The sequence below is a fragment of the Vespula pensylvanica genome, chromosome 13 (genome assembly GCF_014466175.1).
Source record: "Vespula pensylvanica isolate Volc-1 chromosome 13, ASM1446617v1, whole genome shotgun sequence".
Classification (NCBI taxonomy): domain Eukaryota; kingdom Metazoa; phylum Arthropoda; class Insecta; order Hymenoptera; family Vespidae; genus Vespula; species Vespula pensylvanica.
Window position 1 is genome coordinate 1,164,127 of NC_057697.1, and position 17,500 is coordinate 1,181,626.

A 17,500-nucleotide genomic window follows, 5' to 3' on the forward strand; every position below is an offset into this window, starting at 1 on the left:
ACATACCCTGTATTAATTTATTTTAAGTCATGCACAATGTAATATCTATATCGACAAATTTTTATAAATAAATATATTTGTAAGTATACGTTTCAATGCACCTGTAATAAACGAATGAACTTTCCGAATATAATCCTATATATTTTCTTTGGTTAAACGATTATGCGATTGATGATAATTCGTTGCACTGTGTTCTATGTCTACAATGTCGCTTGTATCAGATTTTGTGAAGTTTTTATCAAAGAATTTCTTGCTTGACGTTTAATCCGCGGAACGAAAACGAAAAAAAAAAACAAAAATAAGATGAAAAAAGAAATAAAAAGTAAGAAAAAAATAAAAAAAAATAAAAACCAAGAAAAAAAATATGAGACTAAACATAAAAAAATCTCTTTAATTTGCAGGAGGATCCAGGAAGGAAATCATTATTTTGGTCGATCCATCAGAGTCACGAAATATTGGTTAGAATCATTTAATCATTATTTTTAATCATAAATAGTTATTTCAAAATTTTTTTCTTCTTCCATCTCTCTGTTCTATCTTCTTTCTCTCTCTTTTTCTCTTCCTCCACTGAAGGCTAATCTTAATGATTTAATTTCTTCTCTTTTTTTCTTTTGTTACAGAGATACACTATGACGTGCAGTCAAAGACGTTAAGCTATTCCGTCACTTTTAGAAGAAAAAAGTATTCATGTCCGAAATGTGTTAAAACTTTCGTTCAGAAATGTGATTTGGGTAGACACTTGAAGTACGAATGTGGTCAAGCACCAAGATTTCAATGTCCTTATTGCAATTTAAGGTCTAAGCAACGAGAAAATGTCTATACTCACGTACGAAAAATACATAGAAAACGTGAGGTCTATACGATCGATGTTGTCAATTGTTGTGTGTACAAACCATAAGGACTCATCTTTTTTTTCAAACTCGTGAAAATTTCTTTCCTTTTTTTCTTTTTCATTTTTTTTCTCTCTCTTTCCGTCTCGCAATCTCTCACTCTTTTTTTCCAAAATTTATGTTCTATTTATTAAATGTTATTATTATTGTTGTTATGGTTGTTATTGTTGTTGTTATTTTTCTACATTTTTTCAGATGTTTTTTCGTTTTCCTTTTTTCTTTTTTTCTATTTTTTTATTCAAAATTTTCTCAACCCACAACAGTCACACTACGTCCGTTATTTATTCACCTTATATTAATTTATTGAAATCATGTAAAAGTGTAATGTCCATAAAGAACAATCATTTACAAATAAATGTATTACTACGTACGTACTATCACGTTTCAATGGATATATAACAAATGATTAAATTTTCTGAAAAACCCAATATTATTATTTTTTGTAATCGATTGCCTAAATGAAAAATCGATCGTCTCTGTGTGTTTGCATGTAACAAACTGAACGTATCATTTCCGAAAACTTGTAACTTAATCTATTTTTTGTTCAAACGTTGATCGTCAAAAATTTCTTTTCGGGACAAAAACAAAAACAAAAACAAAAAAAAAAAGAAACGGAAAGAAGAAATACAAATATAGATTAAAAAAAAAGAAAGATAAAATAAAATAAGAATATTTCAATATTTAAAAAATTTACTTTTTAGAGCAAAAAAAAAAAAAGAATAAAATTCTAGTTTGATCGATTCTTTGAACAGACGAAAAAGGTTCTGTTTAGAATTCAATTATAAACGTAATCTATATATACATTTGAGGTTTGGATGAGGTCAGGCACCAAGATTTCAATGTCCTTATTGCTGTTATCGCGATAAACAACGATGCACCGTATATAGACACGTACGAAGGTGTTACTTGAGGTTTATACGGTAAATGTTATCAGTAGCAATGTGTATAAACCTTAAGGAGATATTTTTTTTATTTTTTATCCTATTTTTATACTGTTATCTTTTTCATTTTATTTCCTTCCTCAAAATCTGTATCGAATTGTTGAACGTTGTTGTTGTCGTTTTTTTATTTCTTTTTCTAGTCTCTTTACTTTCTTTTCTATTTCTCAAAATCCTTTAACATGTTAAACATATTAAAACTATGAATATTATTAATTTACTTGTATAGATTTATTGAAGTAATATAAAATTTGATAATTATATAAGACTGTATAATATACAAATAAATATATTCTTATGCACACACACACGCACACATGTTTAGATGCATATATAATAAGGTACAATTGGTTTATTCATCGAATTGTCTTTTTATTTTTATAGACTTTTGCGAGTTCGATCGAATAAATCTTGTTACATATTAATCGATCTTTTTATCGAAGTGAATAGAAATAATATACGTCTCTACTTTGCAAGAAGTAGAAGGATCTTTTCTTTTTTTCTTTTTTTGCTGAATCTTGAGAATTTTGAGAGAGAGAGAGAGAGAGAGAGAGAGAGAAAATTCTCTCTCTCTTTTTTTTTTATTCCTTACAATGCTAATCTTGATGATTTATTTTCTTCTTGTTTCCAGAAGCGTATCAAGGATCAACAAGCATCAAGAAAAAGTTTCCACGTTCAAACTGTTCAAGAGCGTTCAATCAGAATCCTAATAATAAATGAAATTTCTCTAATTTTTTCTTTTATTATTATTATTATTATTATTATTATTATTATCGTTATAATGAATCTTCAAATTTCCTTTTCTCTTTTTTCTCTTAAAGTATGTATAAATTATAGTTCTGATCATTAACAAAATATATCAATAACAAAATTAAACGTTACAATATCAGTTGGAATTGAACAGTATATTTAATCGTACGTTGTTTAAATCTTTAGAAAAAGAAAGATAGAAGTAAAACTTTTTGAGTAGTATGATTAATCCTTGTGACGTATTAATTAATCATCACCGTTGTCCTCGTTGTCGTCATCATCATCACCATTATCATCATTATTATCATTAAGTAGTTTTTTGTTTCTTGTCTTTCTTCCATTCCTTCGACGAAAACTAATCTCAATGACTTGTTTTCTTATTGTTTCCAGAAATAAATCATGATCAGGAGTCAAGCACGCATAAGACCGATGGCACCAATGTTAGAAAGAAAAAGATTCAATGTCCAAAATGTTCAAGATCATTTTTTTATGAGCATAGACTTTCTGCTCATTTGCATGAATGCGGTCAGACATTAAAATATCAGTGTCCCTATTGCCGTTATCAACATAAGCTTCGAGCCGACATCTACAAACACGTACAAAAAAAGCACAAAAAAAAAGAGGTTTATGCGATGGAGATCGATAGGAACGGTGCGTAGAAAGATCCTGCGAATAGATCATTTTTTTATTTTATTTTATTTTTAATTTATTTCTGAAAAACATGTTCTTCTTGCCGTACTTGCTCGAATAATCGAAGATCCTATAAAGTCTTTCTAGAAGTGAATGGATAGACCTCTAAATTACTTTTTTTTATTTACTTATTTCTTTTACAAGAGAATCGATCGAAGATAAATCTTTAGCTGGTTTAGCCGATTTTATCGTTTGAGAAGTAATCGTTTAATTTTAGAATCCTTTCGATCGTCGTAAATCGTCTTTTTCTTTTTTAATCTTCTTTTTTTTTCCTTTTTCTTTTTTCATGACAATATCTCAATGATTTGATATCTTCTTGTTTGCAGAAGTGAAACCACGTGCCCAGGAGTTAAAGAAACAAAGTTATCATACGAAAATTGGTCGTAGAAAGTTTCCATGTCCAAAGTGTTCCAGTACTTTCGTTCATAAGCATGATGTGAAGAAACACTTGACTTTCATATGCGGTCAGACACCAAGATTTAAATGTCCTTATTGCACTAATTGCACCAAGTATCCATATAATATCTATACTCATATTCGAAAGAAGCACAAGAAAAATGAGGTCTATACGATGGACATTGTCGAGAATGTTGTTTACAAACCTTGAGGGTACATTTTCTTCGTATTTGTGACATTTTTATTATCATTATTTTAATCAAAACTTTTTTATCTCTATTTTTTTTTTTTTTTAAATTATGGACGATATTATTCGTAAAATTTTTTTGGCATAGTTGCGAGATGTGAAATTTTTCTTCGTATTACGATACATATTCTTGATTTTTTATGAGCAATACAATTTTTGTTCTTGTCGTTATTATTATTATTATTATTGTTATTATTATTATTATTATTATTAGTATTATTATTAATAATTTTTTATTCTTTTTAAATATACTCTTATCCCAAAGATCTTTTGTAAAATCATTCGATTTATTTTACAAATAATTGTATACTTGTAAATTTTCGATATAAATTGTAAAATTTCGATATAAGTAAAAAATATTTTATTATAACGATAATAAAAAATGAAGTTTATTTTATAACTAAAAATAAAAAATAAGAGAGCAACAAGATTTTTCGAGATATCTCTGTCTCATCGTTCGTCCAAGGACAATAATTCTATCTCGTTCTAATTTTTCCTTTCTTTTTCAGAATTCCCGAGGGATCGTGTAATCTGTTACGACGAAGAACCCAATAGATAGTTCTTAAATATATATTAATATTAAGCAACTTAGATTTAAATAATCCGAGCTGAAAGATTGGAACAACAATTAATTCAATTATTTTAGAATTAATAAACGATGTATATCAATTCAATCGATATTGTTTCATTGAATCAATAATGATTGATTTAATTCGTTCTAACCATTAATGAAAACAATATTTTTTTCAAATCGTTCATTCATAAAGCTTATACATACATACATATATATATATATATATATATATATATATATATATATATATATATGTATATATATATACACAACAATTATTAATATCTATTCATTGTATTATCATTGTGTATGTTATTGTTATTGAACAATCATCCACTTTGTGTCAACCATATTTCATTAATATCGTATAATACTTAACGATATTTTATTAAGTCGAGGACAAAATCTATCATCACTTTTCCAGGATCCAGTCTCTCTCCTTACCATCGAAGAAATCATCGTGGATCATCGATGATTCAAGGAGGTTTTCATTCGAGATTTTCAAGGAACGACTACTCACGATACTACTACTACTGTCCATCACCAAATTGTCGTAGCGTATTTAAATGGAAGAGAAATCTAACGAGTCATCTACGTTATCAATGTGGACAACAACCGCGTTTCAAATGTCCATACTGTCAATACATTTGCAAAGTGAAGACCGACATACGCAAACACATTAGGATTAAACACAGTGACAAAGATATTTATGTGATCGACACGTTTCAATCGTTATCAACCGTTAGTTAGCTGAGCTTTTCGATAAAAAAAATAAAAAGAAACAAAACTATTGATAGATATAAAAATTGTTATCATTGTTATTGTTATTGTTATTGTTATTATTGCTATGATTGTTACAATTATTTGTTTTCTCTTTTCGCGAGAAATCACAAGAAACTAAGCCTTCGAAATATTTCGATGTATTTCTTTCATTCATTTTTATTTTTATTTTCATTTTTATTTTGGAACTTATATATATATATATATATATATATATATATATATATATATCATATGATCGAACAGAATTTTATACGTAGTATGGGTTCTGTTTCCTTTTATCATTTTTTCTAACTATTCCTTTGGCATCAATAAAAATATCTTCAATCGTTTTCGTTTATTTTTTTCTTCTCTACTCTTTTCTTTTTTATATATATATATGTATATGATTTTTTGTGCTCGTCAACGATCCCAGGATACGCTTGGCATGTGTCGCACTTAATTCTCCTTCTCTTTCTCTCTTTCTCTCTCTCTCTCATTATCTCTCTTTCTCTCTCTCTCTCTGTCTCTTTTTGTTTCCTTTTTTTCCTTTGTTTTTTTTCTTGTTCTTTTTTTTTCATTATCTGGGCTTCATGGTCACACGCAGTATAATATATTTCATATATTTATACGCAAGTATTAACTCAAACATAACAATGAGAAATGTGCATTAACCTTTTAGCTACGGTATCAGAATAAATTGATCTTTTTATATATTCTTAGATATATATACACACACACATATGTATGTGTACATATATATATATATATATAACTTCATATAACTTTTCTCTAGCTAAAGGGTTAACTTGTCAATGGGGGAAATGGCCACTACGTTGTTTATGTTCCAGCCATATTAATTCTCAACAATCGTGAATTAGATCGAAGATCCACCCTTCAATCGCGTTGATATCTCCGAAAGGAAAAGAAAAACAAAAAAACACGCAAGCGAGAAATACCGCAATAATAAAAAACATCACGAAAATAGGAAAGAGATATAAAAAAAAAAAAGAAAAAAAAAAGAAACAATAACAAGAAAGAATAGTATACAAGATAAAAAGCAACAGTAAAAATAGAAATACAAATAGCGATTAAAAAAGAACAAAACTAAACAGGTGCATCCAATTTACAGATATACGAGAGATAATAAAATAACTATTCGATCGATCCTTGATTGATCCATGATCATTCTCGGACGAATTATGCCATCGTAAATTTCCTTTCTTTTTTTTTTTATTTCCAAGGCCTATCTCTATCTTTCAATCTCTCTTTCTTTCTCTTTCTCTCTATCACTCTATCTTCTTCCTCTCTTTCTCTCTCTCTTTCTCTCTCTCTCTTTCTCTATCTCTCTCTGTCTCCATGAATGACTTGCTTTATTATTGTTTCCAGAATTACACCATGCCAAGAACATAAAGACCGATAACGATAGTGCGAATGGTAGAAGCAAAAAGTTTCCATGTCCAAACTGTCCAAGTGCGTTCGGTCAAAAGCCTAGTCTGACTAGACACTTGAAGTACGAATGCGGTCAGGAACCAAGATTCCAGTGTCCTTATTGTCATCACCGAAGTAAAAAGACATCGGATGTTTATGGTCATGTTAGAAGGAAGCACACGGATTTAAAAGTCTTCGCCATCGATATTCATAAGTGATCTCTCAATGATATTTATAATCTAACGTTAACGAAAAAAGCAGAGTGGTCACATGGAACTAACATTTGTTTACAATGATCTCAACGGAATTAACTAATTGTTAAATAGTGAATTAAATGTTGTAATATATACAGACGCATATATATATATATATATATATATATATATATACATGCGTACTTGTATATAAATATGTGTTTCGTATATATATATATATATTTTTTTTTTCTTTTTTACACACATACATATTGTGTGCGTAAAAAATAGGCAGAAAAGAAATTGTTTTATCTGTATTATTTTCATATTTGAAAGCTTTGTTTCTTCGTTAGAACCTTTTTATTTGTACATGCATTCCAATAGATATACATACATATATACATACACATACACACACATACACATATATATATGTATATATATCGTTTGCTTGTTGGTCATTTGAAATATGATAGATTTGTTAGAACGATATTTTATATCCTTTACGATATTTCAACCAAACCTATAAGTAACATTCTTAACTCTCTCTCTCTCTCTCTCTCTCTTACTTTTTTCTCTCTCTCTTTCTCTTTCTTTCTTTCTTTATTTCTTTCTTTCTCTCTCTTTCTCTCTCTTTCTCTATTTCTCTCTCTCTCTCTCTCTTTCTCTCAATGTGTGTCCTTTTTTACAATGATTCGAAATAAGCAAACAGAAAAGAAAATTGATACGCATGGGCAATAACGAGTAACGATTTGAATCTTTTTTCAGGGTGGTACATGTATTATCCAGAGAGAACGAAACCTTATCAGTGCCTGAATTGTCCGAACAGTTACTCGAAGAAAGTCCATCTGAAGAGACACTTGATCAGTGCCTGTAATGGGAAGGAACCACGCTACAAATGTCCATACTGCGTTTACAAATCGCGATACACATCCGACACTTACAAACACGTTAAACGAATTCACGAAGATTACATGGTTTATGCCATTGACCTTATCAGTATGAGAAATTGTATTCCTAAACGTAATGTAGATTCTAGAATATAATCTATTATTTTTTTTCTTCTTCTTTTTATTTTTTTTATTTTTTTTTTTTTTTTTTTTTTTTTTTACATTATTATTACTTTTCGCGATAGCATATTTTTTCATGTATCTATAACGTCCATGAAAAAAAATTATATATATATATATATATAAATATTATATATATATATATGTATGTATGTATGTATAATTTAATATATTGTAAAGAAATGGTGAAACAAAATTAATAATAATAATAATAGTAATAATGATAATAATAATAATAATAATAATAATAGTAATAATAGTAATAATAATAATAATAAATAAATAATAATAAATAAATAATTTATTGAAATAAATGTTGGAATGGGATATCTTAACGAAGAAAAAAAACAAAAATCCAGAATGACGTTTAAAAAGTTCATTTATTGTTGAATTTATTAAATACTAATTCTTCATAGACATGAACTTTCTGTTTCAGGATTTGGAGTACTGTGATCTTAAAGAAATTTTTCAAATGTGTAATTTCTTCTCCTTGTGTTTTTTGTTTTCTTTTTTTTTTTTTCTTTTTTACTTCTCTCTCAAATGACTCGTGTCGTAGCAACGTGAATTATGGTATTACACATCGGAATTCTTCTTTAATTTCCTTCAATCCTTTCGCACCTCATGAAAATTAAGGTACAAGGAATTAACGTTTCATACTTCGTACCAATAACACCAAAAAAGAAATTGAAATAATTTCAAACCCATTGGGCTAAGCTTATGTTAGAAAATCTGATGTATATATCATTTGCATCAATGCTCGAAAATCATCAAATCGTTCATTTCAATCTCTTCATTCCCCAACCCAACTCATCGGTCGAATAATCGTGCTTCAAAGTTTTTCTAATACTCTTTTTAAATGGTTTCTCATTTTTTATTTTCTTATCACGTAACAATCATGGTGATAGATCAATCTTCTCTCGTGCAATAATTTCATTTTGTGTGACATTCTCAAGGAACATCTGTTCTTAAAAAATAATTTTTATCGCCGTGTATATCTTTGTATCCATTTCACAAATCTTTTTTTAACATCGATCAGATCGTCCATTGCTCATCGTTCGTTTCAAACATTTCGTTATTTTATCATTCATCACGCGTGACAGAGAGAAAGAGAAATTTTAGAGAAGTCTTATTTTTTTCTTATCTCTTTATTTCTTTCTTTTATCAAATTTCAAATCTTTCAAAATCAAAAAGAAAGAGAGAGACCCATCCATACACACACACACACACACACACACAAATATTTTTTCTCTCTTTATTTCTTTTTTCATTAATCATGATAACAATAATGATCGGCCGAAAGAGTCATCTGATTGTTGGATAAAGAAAAAAAGAAAGAAAGAAATAGACAAGAAAAGAAGAGAAAAAAAAAAATACTAATCCAGCGTACTCCTCGTCCTTTTTTATTTTTCAGCTCTACTACCAATGTTATCATTATCTTGGCAGAAGGAGAAATATTTTTATAGGGCAAGTACCGATCAATCATCATCTCATGGCATACGTTTCCTATGTCCACGCTGTTGGAAAAGTTATTCAACGAAGAGTGCTATGAGAGCACATTTTAAATATGATTGTGGTAAACCCCCAAGGTTTGAATGCCCTTACTGTGGCCAACTTAGCAAGAGGAAATTCAACATCCAATATCACGTCCAACACAAACATCCAACGAAGCCATTTGCCTGCAATAAACTTTTCTAACGCCACGAGGACGATTAGCGATCATCATCAAAGGCCGTAATTACATATATTTGAAGACCCTTAGGCTCCACATCGTCGATTATCAGATCTCAAAAGATTACTTCGATTTATTACGAGTTCGTAAGCTTTGCTTTTCTTTTTTTCTTTTTCTTTCATCTATCGCAAATATTTTTTTTTCCTCGCAATTTTTGAACGAAATATTTGCATTAAATAAAAAAGGATATATGAAAGAAACGAAAAAAAAAAACAAAAGAAGAAAATCAGTAACCAAAAGAATTTTCTATTTCTTTTTTTTGACTCTGGTTAGAAGAATTAAGTTATGGGTAGTACATTAGCATGGTTCTTTTTCTTTCTTTTATATAGGAATAAAGTTTTCTTCGAAGGATCTTAAGGATAAATATATAAAAGATTCTTCGTGTCTTTCTATTACTTCTTTATTTATTTGTTTATTTATTTATTTATTTATTTATTTATTTATTTTCTTTTGTTTTTCGTATTGCATGCATGTCATCGAAATATTTTACTGTAATTTTATTGGACAACTGGTGATATAAGATGGTGTAAAGTTTAATTAGATGTCTTCTTTATTTTTTTTTTCTTTTTTCGAAACTTTACTTTCACACGTTGAATATTGAAAAACGTAAAGTTTTGTGATCGTCGTCATTGTTCTATTTATTTAAGTTAATATATCAGGAATTTTTAATGTGGAGATTAACTAAACATTCCACAAATGAAGTTTTTTCATAATTATTTCTTTTCTCCTTTTAAATTTATTCGTATTAAATTATTATCTTATATTTTATACATATATATATATATATATACATATATATATATACACACACATATATATAACGTTATTTTTAAAAAAATACAAAGTAGATCGTACTAAATACTGTGATATAAATTCTATTGAGTGATAATAAAAAAAAAAAAAAAGAAAAATTTTAATCTAAGAAAGAGAGAGGGAGACAGAGAGAGAGAGAGAGATTAAATATCGATAGATAGCTGTGCGAGCGAGATAACAAATGTAAATATCTTTATATCGTCAACAGAGTTATATCTTTTTGTAGCTTCGATCGAAGCAAATAAAAAAAATGAATAATGTTTTTCAGAAAGAGATCTAGTTTGAAAACCATTGAAATAAATCCTCTCTTTTCGTGTATGCGTGCATACGAATGCGTACGGGTGTGTGTGTGTGTATGTTTGTGCGCGTGTGTGTGTGCGTGCGTGTATAAGGGAGAGAGAGAGAGAAATACAATAATTTTATATAATTTTAACTTTCCTTCTTCATCTGTCTTTTCACATTCAATCAACATACATACATACATACATACATATATATATATGTATGTGTATATATATATATATATATATATATATATATATATATACACATACAAATATACTTATATATACATTTTTAACTCTCTTTATCTTTTTCTATCTTCAAACAACAAATACCCTCAACTTGTGCATGGAGTCCTGAAATATTATTCGTACGTGGCCCAGGTTTATCGTTGAGGTGATTCTTTTTTGCCCGTTTATATTTTCCCATTGATCGTTAAATAGTAATTCACAATAAAAAGATACAAAAAGAAAAAAAAATAAAGAAAAAAAGAAGAGAAGGATAACAAAAAAGAAATACGAAAAGAAAAAAGAGAAATTAATCGATGAAAAAATTTCGAATAGAAAGAGATCTATTTTACGTTCCTGACATAATTTATGATCTTTTTTAGGTTCTTCGACTGGCTACGTTCACCTGGTATCAACTAATCCAAAGAAAGCTTCGCAGAAACGTGATACACTCTTCAATTTCTATACCGGCAAGTTCCATTGTCCTAATTGTAACAACGGTTATGGGAGACGCGACACCATGTTGGGACACTACAGGTACGAGTGCGGCAAGGCACCACGTTATAAATGTCCTTACTGCGCACTTTGCAGTAAAAAGACGTCGAACGTTTATCAGCACGTGAGGTGTATGCATCCGAAGGAAACAGTGACTTTGATTAAACTCTATTGAAGTTGTTGTTGTTATTGTTGATGTTGCTGCTGCTGCTTTCTTTTTTTATTTTCTGAGATGGGAGAGCAGATGAAATCGAGTGAAGATGGTGGAAAGTTACGACAAAGACTTTCCTTATTATTGTCAAATTTGTAAATAGAAGTTAATTTAGGTATTTCAATGATTCACAAATCGACGACGACGATGATGACGATGATGATTAGAAAGGGGGTATTATCTAGCCTGTTTGTATAATTCGAATAACGATTAATTAATGACTCATGTTTAATAATTTCATCTCTTGTAAGATGTTTCTATTACATGTGTGTGTATATATATATATTTTACGTGTGTATATAATAAATATATATATATATATGTATATATATGTATATGTATGATCGAGTCTCTCTTTGTCTTTTATTCCGAGGAGTCATGAAAGTATATATGAAACTTAACACATGAAATGATGATAACATAATGTGTCCTTTCTAAATCTATTTTTTTTTTTTTCGAACAATGTTCAATAAAGTTTTCATCCCGTTTAAATCGACCTTCATTGTTTACATTTGTATCTCTTTACAGGACGGCATACTACTTCAGGGTAAATTTGATGGATTAGGAATAGCCAGGAATAGAGAGAAGCAAGGAAAGATAGATAGATAGAGAGAGAGAGAGAGAGAGAGAGAGAGAGAGAGAGGGAGAGAGGGAGAGGGAGGGAGAGAGAGAGAGAGAGAGAGAGTTTTGAATATTTAATCTTTCTATTTAAGAAAAGATACTTTTCATAGATATGAAAAATAGACTGTTTTGTCAATAATTATCATTTCATTGTGTTTAAGGAGTATCTCTTATTTATATATATCAAATAGAACTATTATTTTATATATATATATATATATATATCATCGTTCTATTTGACATTTAACAAAAAAGAAAAAAAAAAAAAGAAAAAATAAAAAGTAAGAAAAGAAGAAAAAGAAAAATAATCCTCTCATTTTGCGTTCTCATTATCGTGATCGAGCTTGTAAATCCTTTTGAAATCGTCAAATAACGTAATTAACATGTCACGTGTGAATTCGGTTTCAGAACTTTGGCCGATGGGACGTCCTCATGGACAGGATCAACAGATGACTCATTATCAGCAACACCAATCCGAAAGTTATCAACAGATGCAACGAAAATCCTTGGATAAGTCTTCGATGATGGTTTCCCAATTGAGGAAGTATCAGTGTCCGAAATGCGACAAGTCATTTTCACAGAGCTACTCGATGTATCGACATTACAGATACGAGTGCGATTCTTTGCCACGTTATCAATGTCCTTATTGCGGCCACGTCAGCAAGTGGACTCATTCGATCTATAATCACATCAGGAAACTTCATCCGGGGCAGGATGTCACCTTGAACAAACTCTACTAGTTGAATCGTGATCAGATTGTGTACGATTATTCATGTTTCTTTTTCAATTTTCAATTACGTATTTTCCATTTCTATCTCATTCTCTCTCTCTCTCTCTCTCTCTCTCTCTCTCTCTCTCTCTCTCTCTATCTTTCTCTCTCTTTCTCTCTCTCTCGCTCACTCTTGCTCTTTTTATATACACATACATTCTTGTCTTTTGTAAGTTGTGTGATATATTTATTGAGATTAATGAAGACTTGTTTTCCTTTACGTTAGAGATTGTCGTCCCCATAATCCCATATTATAATAATCAATATATATATATATATATATATATATATATATATATATATATATATTAATTTAATCGTTAAAAAAAATAGAGATCAGAAATCATTTTCAGAATTATTTCATCGAATGAAAGTTCATCGATAATACTTATAACAAGAAATCAATTTTTATCTTCTTCTATTTTTTCTTTCTTTCTTTCTTTCTTTCTTTCTTTCTTTCTTTCTTTCTTTCTTTCTCTCTCCTTCTTTCTTTATACTAATAATCCTTCTCGTACTCCACTTAGGAGAAACTTAATTTTTTTTTTAGAAATCTCCCATTCCAGAATATCATCGCTCACATTCTTTAATACGCGCCCGGATAGATTCATTTAAAATTGTCTCGTTTCGTCTCTGACAATCGTCTACCTTTTTTTGCTTACAGATTTTAGACCAATCGTCCTAGAGAAGTTACAACCAACTGTACGGCATCGACATTCACGTCATCTGGTCAGACTACAGAACGTATTGAATCGTCGTGGCTTCCCCTGTCCGAAATGTTCTCGGATATTTCACACTTCCGGCGGTATGAACCGACACTACAGGCTCGAATGCGTTGATCTACCGCGTTTCAAGTGTCCCCATTGCGATATGAAAAGCAAATACACTCAGGCGATTTACAGGCACATCAGGGCGAAACACCGTAACATGGAACTTAGATTCGTTAAATTGTATTGAACGAATCGTATTCATTGTGTGCGTTCCCTTTTCTATCTTTCTCTCTTTCTCTCTCTTTCTCTTTTTCTTGTAATAATTCAGCGAAATGTTATCGTCTTTCGATAAATCTTCTAACAAAAACACTCTATCAAATACACTAAGTATTGTTTTTTCGTTTTTATTTAATTTAATTTAATTTAATTTAATTTAATTTAATTTAATTTAATTTAATTTTTTTTTCGTTCGTTTATTTTACTACTATTAATATTATTATTTTTCTTTTTTTCACGATCGTCCATTCAGCAATTTTTTGTTAAAAAGTTGTTCCTCGGATCCGTCCAATTTTTTTACTATCTTTCTTTTCTTTTATTTCTATTTTTTATTTTTTTTTTTTTTTTTTTATTAATTTTCCAACGTTTTAAAAAGGAAAAAGGAACGAAAAGAAAGAAATTGTTTTCTTAGTAAAATACTTTTTCGATTAGAATGATATCTATATCCGCGTGTAAATACGAAAATCGTAGAAATAAGTTGTGGTTTAGTATTAATGTAGCATAATTTTTCTAGTCATAGATACCTCTTTCTTTTTTTTATTTTTCTTTTTTTTTTTTTGATAGAGCTCTTTTATCATCGACGAAAGACGATAATTATTTCAAGGATACAGATACTCTCTTACACACGCACACGCACACAATTTCTAAACTAATCCACTGATTTTCACACACAAATTAAATATACGAGCGAAAATAATTATTATCATTAACGAAAATAAGTTTTAACTTTCGAAATTTCTATAACGTAGAATGTATAATAAATTGATATTGTTTTCAGGGCCACATTTACCATAAGCCGTATTAGGCGCAAGCTTTATGGGGGAGCCCCATATTTGAAAACATCTTAATCCTCGTAAACAACAATATGAAAAATAACTTAGTATATTTTTGCTGAAACCAATATCAGAGAAAAGAAATTTTAGAGTTGTTATTCATCTATTATTAATATATAGATTACGAAACAAGCAATATAGCACGTTCTATGAGTAGTCCACGAAAGCGTGATTCACGCTCGTGAATTTATCCCTCGTCGTTTGTGCGACAAATACTCTTCTCCCTTTAAAAACAGACATGCCAAGGAATTGCTATGAAAGTATTATAGAAATTCGTCGATGTAAAAATTATTCGCAATTGTAAAATTGTAAAAGCGTAAGACTGGATTTGTTAAAACAATGGATTGTTTTAACGTGACTTTAAAGCAAAAAAAAAAAAAAAAGAAAAAAGAAAAGAATAAGAAAAAACGTAGACGTTATCAAAGTATCGATATGAGAGAATCGTTGTCTCAATTATTTTTTTCTTTTTCAATATTTCAATTCCCTGATGCACAAGCCCTTATATCTATAAGTATTTCCCTTATCACAAAAATATCGATAAAACATTTTCTATCCAACTCCGTCGTTTGAAACGATATTATAATTTTCTTTTTTTTTTTCTTTTTCCTTTCTTTTCTTTTTAATCATTTACAGAAACAATCTATTTGCGATCGCAACGTGATCGTGGAATCAGCTTTTTATTTTCTTTTTTTCTTCTTCTTCGTCATTTTTATCTAGATAGGAAATGAAAAAAAAAGAAAAGTCTTCGCGTAGTTATTTCCAATATTTCATAGATCATTTGTATGTTTAATGTTTATTGTAGAAAGCTATGTCCTTAGTTCGCTTTGTATATTTAGTTGTAATATTTTTCATGTTCGATTTCTTTCTTTTTTTTCTCTCTCTTTTTATAATTTGAAGGAATACCCAAAATTGGTTTTTTTTCCAGCCTGGATATTCGTTGAAAAAAAAAAAAAAAAAAGAAAAAAGAAAAACCTATGAAAAAAGAAAGAAAAAAAGATAAAAAAGAAAACAGAAACGACCAAAAAAAAAATTAGAAGTAAAAAGAAGATAGAAATAATAAAAAATATTTTATATACTGATCAAATAAAAACGATTCTCTTGCAGGTAGTTACCAGATGGATTCCAATGGGCGGTATCATAGTGTTCGCAGTAATCTATCGAAAGCCGTCATACTACGTCATATCCAGTCCCACTACAACAACTTGCACGAGATACGATTTCGATGTCCTTATTGCGGCTATGGTTCCAAGTATAGTTCGAACGTTTATAAACACGTGAGAAATATTCACAAGGCCAATCATATTATCGTTTGCTAGGAAAGCCAAAGAATTTTTACGAAGACCGATCGATTTTGATCGTATTTTTAATAAATCGCATCGAAGATATTATATGAATACAATTTTATATTTTTATTTACTTTTTTTTTTTCGATGATAACGAAAATTCGAGTATTTTGTTTTGATACTTTTTCTTTTTTTTTTACGTTACTTTCTATTACGCTCGTTTACGTGCGCGTGATCATCTTTTCGTCGTTCAAAGCGATTGAATTTAAACAGATTAAAATTTCACGTTTATAATGAAATTAATTCACGAAAATAAAGAAAACAAAAACGATTAAACAACATTTTTCATCATTTTCTTTTCTTTTCTTTTTTTTTTTTTTCTTTGTTTGATTCTTCTAAAAGTCGTCGTTGCCTCTCGCTTCGTTATTCGTACTTTTCCTTTTTCTCTTCATCATTTCTCTTTTCTCTTCTTATCTAACACTTTTAACTAACACGTTTAAATGTATTTTTCGTCGTAATAAAAATTATTATATAATCGGAGAAAAGAAGTTGTTCGTCGGAGTTTCGTAGATCGAATGAGATACGTTGATTTCGAGAGAAAGACTACAGATGCGAAATTACGCGTATTAACACTTTATATGCGGACAAATGTAAAAAGAAAAAAAAAAGAAAAAAAAAAGAAAAAAAATATATATATATTATTCCCTGTGTCATTTTTACAAAACTTATTTGCAAACGGAATAGGAAATACATATATCATTCCGTTTCGACTTATATATCTATTCTATATATTTTCATATTGGTCTGACAACGAGTCGAACCAATTTTTAACGCATTAAAACAGCTTATAATTAATCGAACTTAAAACTAATTACGAATTCGTTGTACCTGATCTGTTCGGAAAATTGTATATCTTCGTATCCACGTGTACTATCGTAGAAAAATGAATGTCCATCGTTTAAGAGATAAACTGTGTATTTGTGTCCATGTGTATGTGTATGTGTATGTGTATTCGATCTATTCGCAGATATTTAATCGACAAGATTGCGTAGTTAAAAATAAAATGCGTCGTAAAATCGTCGTCGTTTTATTTCTAACTATTCTTAATTATGATTTTTCCTGTCATTAGATTTTATCTGTTCGCAATTAAAGTCTGACGAATCGTACTCGTTCACATTACGAATAATCGATGAAAATATTTCAAATAGTTTTCTAACGATAGATATTTCACGTTAACGATGGAGAATATTAGAAATTACGACGCTTGTCTATTGCGATGCTTATACAACCACGTAACAATGTCGACTGAACCGAT

General features: G+C 29.3%; 1 protein-coding gene across 27 annotated transcripts in view; it reads left to right on the top strand.

Moving 5' to 3' along the window:
• Nucleotides 1-17,500, top strand: part of LOC122633700 (longitudinals lacking protein, isoforms A/B/D/L) — a 268,756-nt gene that overhangs the window by 91,185 nt on the left and 160,071 nt on the right. Inside the window, exons 7-9 of one of the 27 annotated variants that reach the window (XM_043821950.1) lie at nt 2,969-3,229; nt 3,595-3,877; nt 4,421-4,585. The exons of 22 other annotated variants lie outside the window; for them this stretch is intronic. In XM_043821950.1, the coding sequence (XP_043677885.1) occupies nt 2,969-3,229; nt 3,595-3,875 (542 nt within the window). In that variant the 3' untranslated portion in view covers nt 3,876-3,877; nt 4,421-4,585. Of the gene's footprint in view, nt 1-2,968; nt 3,230-3,594; nt 3,878-4,420; nt 4,586-6,633; nt 6,890-7,637; nt 7,953-9,350; nt 9,739-13,747; nt 13,889-16,006; nt 16,234-17,500 lie in introns of those variants that run through there. 4 more of the 27 variants (XM_043821986.1, XM_043821981.1, XM_043821955.1 and 1 more) reach the window with 4 other exon arrangements.